Consider the following 10,017-nt stretch of genomic DNA (forward strand, 5'->3'; position numbering starts at 1 on the left):
TAAAACTACAAGTATCGCATATCCACATTTCTATCATGTCTGAATACTTAGGTCTCTATATAGAGAGTAACGATCTGTAAACGCCGAAGATTTACAACAAACTTACCAAAACAAATCCGAAAAAATGAACTGTTTAAAATTATGTTTGTAGGAATGTTATACTGTATGACATGTGGGTTTAAATTCTTTACATCAGTGTCGATGTCGTTGGCACAGAAGCCTTGAATTCAATCAATATCATGTTTACAATCGCAAGGATCATGTTCATTCAAATATCAAACGAGTGAAGAACAACGTGTCAAGAAAACAAACACAATCCACACATATCGCGATAAAAAATGTCGAAAGCATTCTTACCATAGTAAATCTGCAGCTTAATCTAATATGCCATTTGTCAAAGCACAATGCCATTGTATAAAACAAAGAAAAAGACCTTTGATGGAAATCTTAAAAGGGCGAAATAATTTCGGGAATATTTAAAACACATGATATAAAATATATTTTATTTTGGCCGAAAAAGGCTGCATTTTTATTTCACACATATGATACAGAACAATAGCAGCCAATTCACCCTTAAATCGGGGAAATATGAATAAAAACACAATACATGTAATTACAAATAAATCATATAAATTACAATATTAATACCCTCAGTACATGTAGGGCGGGAGGGAGGGTAACAATATTACAAGACCGTTCCCGCAACTTACATTCTAATAATGAATGTGAGCGCCAAATAAAGGAAATCAAGCGAAGAATTACCGAAAAGGAATTAAAGGTACTAGAGGTACAAGAGTTAACTCCCTTATAATTAAGATTTTTGAAGCAAAAAAATGCACATGAATTAGTATGTAACGTTAATATATTCGTTGGAAAATGACCAACGAATTATAAATAGAGTGGGGTGTTTTAAATATTATTTCATCGGTTTCAATTAAACACATGACGGCCCTCATCTAATCAATGTACGCAAAGAACCCTAGTCGCGATGTATATTGCGATACACTTGATCTGTATCACGATTTATTGCGATACTTTTTGAAATACTCTTGTATGGGTGTCAATGACAAACACCAAGTGACTCCTCACGTCCTGTCAATGTGTATTAGGCGCTACGTGCATTTTATGGTTTGTGATCTTTTAGTAATAGAGATTCGTGTTTACCATTTTCAATGGACAAGTGTATAATTTTAGGATCAGTGAACACTTTTCAATAACACATTTCTATGACTTTTCCTTTATCTATGTTGTAAGGGAACCGTTTTGATGACCGGGAATAGTTAAACAATCGAAAAAAATAGTTTTAATAAAGATATGTTAGCCAGACACTTACAAATTTACTCGCTGCCATAAACACTGATTGCTGGTCATACGCAGTGGTTTTTTCCCTTTGCCAATGTTAAGCACTGCGCTTGAAAATCTTTAAGGTACACATATAACACATCACTATAAAGTCTAAATAGCATAATACTACGGTACACATATAACACATCACTATGAAGTCTAAATGACCAATTACTACGGTACACATATAACATATCACTATGTAGTCTAAATGGCCAATTACTACGGTACACATATAACACATCACTATGTAGACTAAATGACCAATTACTACGGTACACATATAACATATCACTATGTAGTCTAAATGGCCAATTACTACGGTACACATATAACATTTCACTATGTAGTCTAAATGACCAATTACTACGGTACACATATAACACATCACTATGAAGACTAAATGACCAATTACTACGGTACACATATAACACATCACTATGTAGTCTAAATGACCAATTACTACGTACACATATAACATATCACTATGAAGTCTAAATGACCAATTACTACGTACACATATAACATATCACTATGTAGTCTAAATGACCAATAACTACGGTACACATATAACAGATCACTATGAAGTCTAAATGACCAATTACTACGGTACACATATAACATATCACTATGTAGTCTAAATGGCCAATTACTACGGTACACATATAACATTTCACTATGTAGTCTAAATGACCAATTACTACGGTACACATATAACACATCACTATGAAGACTAAATGACCAATTACTACGGTACACATATAACACATCACTATGTAGTCTAAATGCCAATTACTGCGGTACACATATAACACACCACTCTGAAGTCTAAATGGCCAATTACTACGGTACACATATAACACATCAATATGTAGTCTAAATAGCATAATACTACGGTACACATATAACACATCACTATGTAGTCTAAATGGCCATTTACTACGGTACACATATAACACATCACTATGTAGTCTAAATGGCCAATTACTACGGTACACATATAACACCTCGCTATGAAGTCTAAATGGTCAATTACTACGGTACACATATAACACATCACTATGAAGTCTAAATGGCCAATTACTTCGGTACACATATAACACATCACCATGAAGTCTAAATGGCCAACTACTACGGTACACATATAACATATCACTTTGTAGTCTAAATGGCCAATTACTTCGGTACACATATAACACATCACTATGAAGTCTAAATGGCCAATTACTGCGGTACACATATAACACATCACTTTGTAGTCTAAATGGTCAATTACTGCTGTACACATATAACACACCACTATGTAGTCTAAATGGCCAACTACTGCGGTAAACATATAACACATCACTTTGTAGTCTAAATGGTCAATTAATACGGTACACATATAACACATCACTATGAAGTCTAAATTGTCAATTACTACGGTACACATATAACACATCACTATGAAGTCTAAATGGCCAACTACCGCGGTACACATATAACACATCACTATGTAGTCTAAATGGTCAATTACTACGGTACACATATAACACATCACTATGAAGTCTAAATTGCCAACTACCGCGGTACACATACAACACATCACTATGAAGTCTAAATGGCCAATTACTACGGTACACATATAACACATCACTATGAAGTCTAAATGGCCAATTACTACGGTACACATATAACACATCACTATGAAGTCTAAATGGCCAATTACTACGGTACACATATAGCACATCACTATGTTGTCTAAATGGCCAATTACTACGGTACACATATTACACATCACTATGAAGTCTTAATTGCCAATTACTACGGTATACATATATCTCATCACTATGTAGTCTAAATAGCATAATACTACGGTACACATATAACACATCTCTATGAAGTCTAAATGACTAATTACTGCGGTACACATACAACACATCACTTTTTAGTCTAAATAGCCAATTACTGCGGTACGTATATAACACATCACTATTAGTCTATATGGCCAATTACTACGGTACACATATAACACATCACTATGTAGTCTAAAGGGCCAATTACTACGGTACACATATAACATATCACTATTAAGTCTAAATAGCCAACTACCGCGGTACACATATAACACATCACTATGAAGTCTAAATGGCTAATTACTGCGGTACACATAGAACACATCACTTTGTAGTCTAAATGGCCAATTACTGCGGTACACATATAACACATCACTTTGTTGTCTAATGGCCAATTACTACGGTACACATATAACACATCACTATGTAGTCTAAATGCCAATTACTACGGTACACATATAGCACATCACTATGAAGTCTAAATGACCAATTACTACGGTACACATATAACACATCACTATAAAGTCTAAATGGCCAATTACTACGGTACATATAAACACATCACTTTGTAGTCTAATGGCCAATACTACGGTACACATATTACACATCACTATGAAGTCTAAATGGCCAATTACTACGGTACACATATAGCACATCACTATGAAGTCTAAATGACCAATTACTACGGTACACATATAGCACATCACTATGAAGTCTAAATGGCCAATTACTACGGTAAACATATAACACATCACTATATAGTCTAAATGGCCAATTACTACGGTACACATATAACACATCACTATGTAGTCTAAATTGCCAATTACTACGGTACACATATAACACATCACTATGTAGTCTAAATGGCCAATTACTACGGTAAATTATTAAAATAATTATAATTATAATGTAAAATTATTTCGCCCTTTTAAGATTTCCATCAAAGGTCTTTTTCTTTGTTTTATACAATGGCATTGTGCTTTGACAAATGGCATATTAGATTAAGCTGCAGATTTACTATGGTAAGAATGCTTTCGACATTTTTTATTATCGCGATATGTGTGGATTGTGTTTGTTTTCTTGACACGTTGTTCTTCACTCGTTTGATATTTGAATGAACATGATCCTTGCGATTGTAAACATGATATTGATTGAATTCAAGGCTTCTGTGCCAACGACATCGACACTGATGTAAAGAATTTAAACCCACATGTCATACAGTATAACATTCCTACAAACATAATTTTAAACAGTTCATTTTTTCGGATTTGTTTTTGGTAAGTTTGTTGTAAATCTTCGGCGTTTACAGATCGCTACTCTCTATATAGAGACCTAAGTATTCAGACATGATAGAAATGTGGATATGCGATACTTGTAGTTTTATATCCGTCTTTTCTGGAGTTCTGATGAGTGTTGTTATGGAAAATGGCATTTATGATCGCACCAATTCGTTTTCCATATGCTATTAAATATTGGCAACAACATAGTCAATATGCATATGGAAAACTACAGAAACAAGTCCAGTAGTCGAAATCTTAAACACAAGCCTCGTACAATGGCACAGGGTCAAAGTGAAAACCCACAAAGCAACAACACACGTTTTCACTACAACACACAAATATAATGTATTCAACAGGGGATGTTGATCAAGGAGCGTTTGGTGTACCGCTATGGTCAGCACAATACAACGTAATAACATAATTACAGAATTCATTATAAGAAAGTTTTAATATGAGGGAAGTATTCCCAACTTATAAATGACAATGAATTGTGTGCTGGCGTCCAGATTTAAAGTAGCAATTGCTTGTTAATTTTCCTATTCCTGTCAAAATCTAAAATAATCGTTTTGTTTCATTATTAAGTTTTTTCATTGTCCATTGAAATTATTCATGAATGAAACAAGTTGTATTCCTTTTTGTGGTATTTTCCTTCAATGAAAAGACGCCTGGACACATCGAGTCGTCAATGCACATAGGTACTAAGTATGCAGACAAACCACAGAATCTACATTTTATAAATGCATTTATTGCAATTATTATATCAAAACTACATCAGCTATGAATATCCAAAATTGGCAAACAAAATGTACATACGCATCAATAGTTTACTACATATTTATATTACTGCACGCAGCATGAAACATAGTGATTTTATAAATATTATCAATGTCAAAGCACGCGTATTACACACTTACAAATCAGTCATAAATATGGCTTTTGAAGTTGAAAACGAGTCGTTTTAATCTCAACTAAACACACTAAATAGACAAAAGTATCTTAATCATCTATACGACTGTATCCGTTGCCTGGTCCTGTATCAGGCTGGTACGTATTTACTAGTATGCAGTGAACCAAAGTTCATAATAGACGAATTGAAATTCACCGTTGACGTTGAAGACGTCGTAATATCGTGCTTCCAGTCTGCCGGCGACGCCATTGTAGATGGCATCGTAGTACACAGACCCGATGTAAACAAGGACGTAGTCTTCTCTCTTCTCCAGTCCAGTGTCCGCCGTCTCTGTAAGGTATGAGCATATGTTTCATGACCAGACCGTGAATAGCATTATTCATGTTTACTTTCTACTTGAGGATTTAGCATGCACAATATTAACTTACGGTATCCTAAAGATATCCTAACTAAATTCAGTTAGAGTATAGTGTTGAATAAAGCAATTGGATGAATAACTTGATGAGTCGTTTATACCTCTCCATCAAATCTGTTCAGATCTGTATATTGAACTAATGTAAAAATAAATACTATTGTATGTTTTGTTGTTGAACTTAGATGGTTTTAGTAAAAGTAAACACAGATAACGATGTGGGAACTTACTTTCCATCCAGAAGATATCTGTATCCTGGCACATGTTCTGAACGTTGGTTGAGCTGGCCAAGTTGGATGGTACTTTGTTATCTGTGAACCGCCATTGTTGCTTTATCTCCGGCTCTCCTGTGGGTGCTGGCATCTAAAGTGTCATAGCTCATATTTGATGGATAAATTCTTGCTAAATAAAGTTAAGTGTCATTGCAAAATAGGAGTTTTCATGTTCGTTTTTATAATGCAAAAAAAGTTATTCTTCGCAATTGTAAAAACTTTTAATATTTTAACCACGCGGTAAAAAAAGGCTGGCGAACGTTAACACATACGAATTCTATACATTTTTTTCAACCGTTAAATGACCACTGACCTGTCCTTCCTCGGCAAACTGTGTGTCCTGGTTTGGGGTCCATCTCTCCAATGTATGCGGCGTAGCAAGGCCCGCGTTTCTTGGTATTCATGTCCGTGTAACGACGGAAGACAAGGCCCTGAAATATAACGAATACATAAAAAATAAAACAAATCTAAATATTCAAATAATTTTTTAGTTAAATTAATATGCTATGTATGGTTTAATTGTTTCTCTTCTCACAATAATGAGTGAATATCGTGATTTTCTTTATAAGTGGAAGGAGTTCAACCAATTTGAAACTATGCAGGCATAAACGTATTGCTTAACCATTCTATGCAGACTTTACAACATGAGTTGAAAACTTCACTCAAATAACAACTGAAATGTCTACACGCTCACTCACATGTTTATAGTCGTACACCATGTGTACGGAGTTTGGTACGTCAACAAGAACCTCGTCCTGCGTCTGGGTGATCATCTCCTCCACCTGCCGCCCATCCCCATCCGAGTACTTCCGCAAAGCACCCTGAATGTAAAGATATACGCATGTTCAATTTTCCTTTTGAAGTGTGGCCAAGTGATTAAATAGCCCGCCTGTCGAGCCCACGAGGAACACTTTTTCAATGTTTCTTAAAACGGACACCAGTACGGGTTTCTACCCGAGAGACGGACCCGGGAATTATTATATATGCTATACGCTTTCGTCACAATCGAGCTGACAGAAAGTGCTATAACCGACACCCAAATACCCAGTGCTATTGTTACTCAGGCATACTCGGGCATTCCATGCAACGATAATTAATCAATAAAAAATGGCAACTTTTTCTTAATTTCTCAACACGACATATCCTCTTATTACGTTGCATCAAAACTAACCAAATATATACATTACATCATTGCATGTTTCGGATGCGGTTACTACCGTCAAAGTCATGGACGATTTTAGACATAAAATATAATATGTGCGCATATGCAATTACTTGTGCTGTCTAAAGCTGTAATTATTACCTCGTATGCGCCCTTAGAAATCCTCGTCCCTATGTAAACAGAGAGCACGACAATGCCGGCAACCGTTACCAGGCCAACGAGCGAAGCAGCCAGGTACTTCGCAAGTTTTGGACGCTTTTTCTCCTCACGGGGATCCTGAAATTAGGAATAGAGAAGTGAATTTGCAGCTACTTAACCAAGCAGCCATAATCGATGAACGCAAGTATAATATAATATATCCTCGTTATTTATTATTATCAACACACACTGAAAAAAGTATAAATTTTAAATTACCTCAATCACCATGCCGCAATCCTTCGTTCCTTCCATACCAAATGTTGGTTTCATCAATCAATAATAGTCCCTCCTTTATGTCTAAGTAGATTTTTTCTTCTTTTTCTCCTCTTTTTTATCCTCTTGCTGCGATATCTCGTATCAAAGTCGGTATGTCCCATCGGTAGATGGAGAGCCCTTATATACCTTTTTGGTTGTTGACAAGACATCAGTTAGGAGCGGACTTTGTGGAAATCTGTTGATCAATTTTGTTTGGGGAACTACCCCTCTTGGTTGTAGATTTTGAAAGAGTATTGACAATAAACATGGCTGACTGCACGCTCTCTTCCTTGTCAACAAATATCATCTTCACCGGAGTAGAACTGCTTTTCAATAGTCGGGTGTCGGATTTCACCTTAATGCAAGAGTTAAATAACTCCTTCTATTTCTATATGCAGTTGGTGAGTTATTGTACTAGGGTAACGATATATCGTTGAACAGCGCATGAGTTGTTATACTGTTTTCGTTAAACGTGCACTTTATATATTGAATCAAGTTTTCGGCCTTATTTTGAGACATGGGTATATCGTATAACATGTAAATAAATCACAGTTCTTCGTGGATCCTGGTTTGTTGTATTTGTCAAAAATGCACTTTAAAGGAAAGTAACTCGGTCAATTTAAAATTGCTATTAAAACTTTAAGGTTGGTAAGTGAACAAAATCATCAATATTTTCAAGTTAAATTAATTTATCAGAACTCAACGATGAAGTATTTTGCAAATGTATAATATCAATTCAAATGACTCTATTCAAGTGGAAGCCTTTCACGACCATGGCATTAATTTAACCTGTATCTACGCAAATATAAGGCTTGTTTTCAAACGTTTAATCTAAAATAAAAATAAATATTCATCTCGAATATTTCGAAAGCAACCCTTAATCGATTAGCCGCGACTTTTATCACGTTCATCAAGAAACAGCCGTATCCCTGTGACACGGAATTCATAAGGCCATACCAAATTGAATCTACATTTAGCATCTTCCCGGATGGGAGAAACAAACATAAGACTTTAGAAAAATAAACTCATTTTTTTCACAACAAATGCCCTCGTTAGCAGAAATTATAAGTAAAGCGCCATGTGCATGTGCGGCTCCATGATCTAGAATATTGATCTTCCCCTAGTCTACAAAAATATTTGTTATTTTAATTGTCATGCCATTTAGTGGCTGATTTAAGTTTTGTTAAGATATTACGAAGGTGGAAAACCTTCCCGCCCGATGATGCTTAACTTATATTTACCGCCCGATGATACACCAGATGATGCTTATGCTATAATCGCCGCCCGATGATGCTTTACTTATATTTACCGCCCGATGATACACCCGATGATGCTTAAGTTATAATCGCCGCCCGATGATGCTTAACTTGTATTCACCGCCCGATGATACACCCGATGATGCTTAACTTATAATAACCGCCCGGTGATGCTCACCTTATAATCACCGCCCGATGATGCTTAAGTCATAATCAACGCCCGATTATGATTAACTTATATTCACTGCCCGATGATACACCCGATGATGCTTAACTTATAATCGCTGCCCGCTGATGCTTAAATTATAATCACCGCCCGATGGTGCTTAACTTATTATCACCACCCGATGATACACCCGATGATGCTTAACTAATAATCGTCGCCCGATGATGCCTCACTTATATTCACTGCCCGATGATACACCTGATGATGCTTAACTAATAATCACCGCTCGATGATACACCCGATGATGTTTAACTCATTATCGCCACCCGATGATGCTTAACTAATAATCACCGCCCGATAATGCTTAGCTTATATTCATCGTCCGATGATGCTTAACTAATAATCGCCGCCCGATGATGCTTCACTTATATTCACCGCCCGATGATACACCTGATGATGCTTAACTAATAATCACCGCCCAATGATACACCCGATGATGCTTAACACATTATCGCCACCCGATGATGGTTAACTTATAATCACCGCCCGATGATACACCCGATGATGCTTAACTCATTATCGCCACCCGATGATGCTTATCTTATTATTACCGCCCGATGATACACCCGATGATGCTTAACTAACAATCGCCGCCCGATGATGCTTGACTTATAATTACCGCCCGATGATGCTTAACTAATAATCGCCGCCCGCTGATGCTTAACTTATAATCACCGCCCGATGATGCGTGCCTAACTTATATTCACCGCCCGATGATACACCCGATAATGCCTAACTCATTATCGCCGCCCGATGATGCTTAACTTATATTCACCGCCCGACGATACACCTGGTGATGCTTAACTAATAATCGCCGCCCGATTATGCTTAACTTACATTCACCGCCCGATGATACACCTGTTGATGCTT

At 36.3% G+C, this 10,017-nt stretch overlaps 1 protein-coding gene across 1 annotated transcript; it reads right to left on the reverse strand.

Annotated features, from left to right (window-relative positions):
- Nucleotides 1-5,184: 5,184 nt before the first annotated feature.
- On the reverse strand, nt 5,185-7,752 carry LOC128242398 (uncharacterized). Its single transcript, XM_052959541.1, has 6 exons — nt 7,627-7,752; nt 7,354-7,488; nt 6,749-6,871; nt 6,364-6,481; nt 6,009-6,141; nt 5,185-5,696 (listed from the first exon to the last, which is right to left on the reverse strand). The coding sequence occupies exons 1-5, from the start codon at nt 7,678-7,680 to the stop codon at nt 6,086-6,088; spliced, it is 486 nt and encodes a 161-aa protein (XP_052815501.1). The 5' UTR covers nt 7,681-7,752; the 3' UTR covers nt 5,185-5,696; nt 6,009-6,085.
- Between the last annotated feature and the right edge of the window lie 2,265 nt (nt 7,753-10,017).

This window comes from Mya arenaria, chromosome 8, assembly GCF_026914265.1.
Source record: "Mya arenaria isolate MELC-2E11 chromosome 8, ASM2691426v1".
In the NCBI taxonomy this organism is placed as follows: domain Eukaryota; kingdom Metazoa; phylum Mollusca; class Bivalvia; order Myida; family Myidae; genus Mya; species Mya arenaria.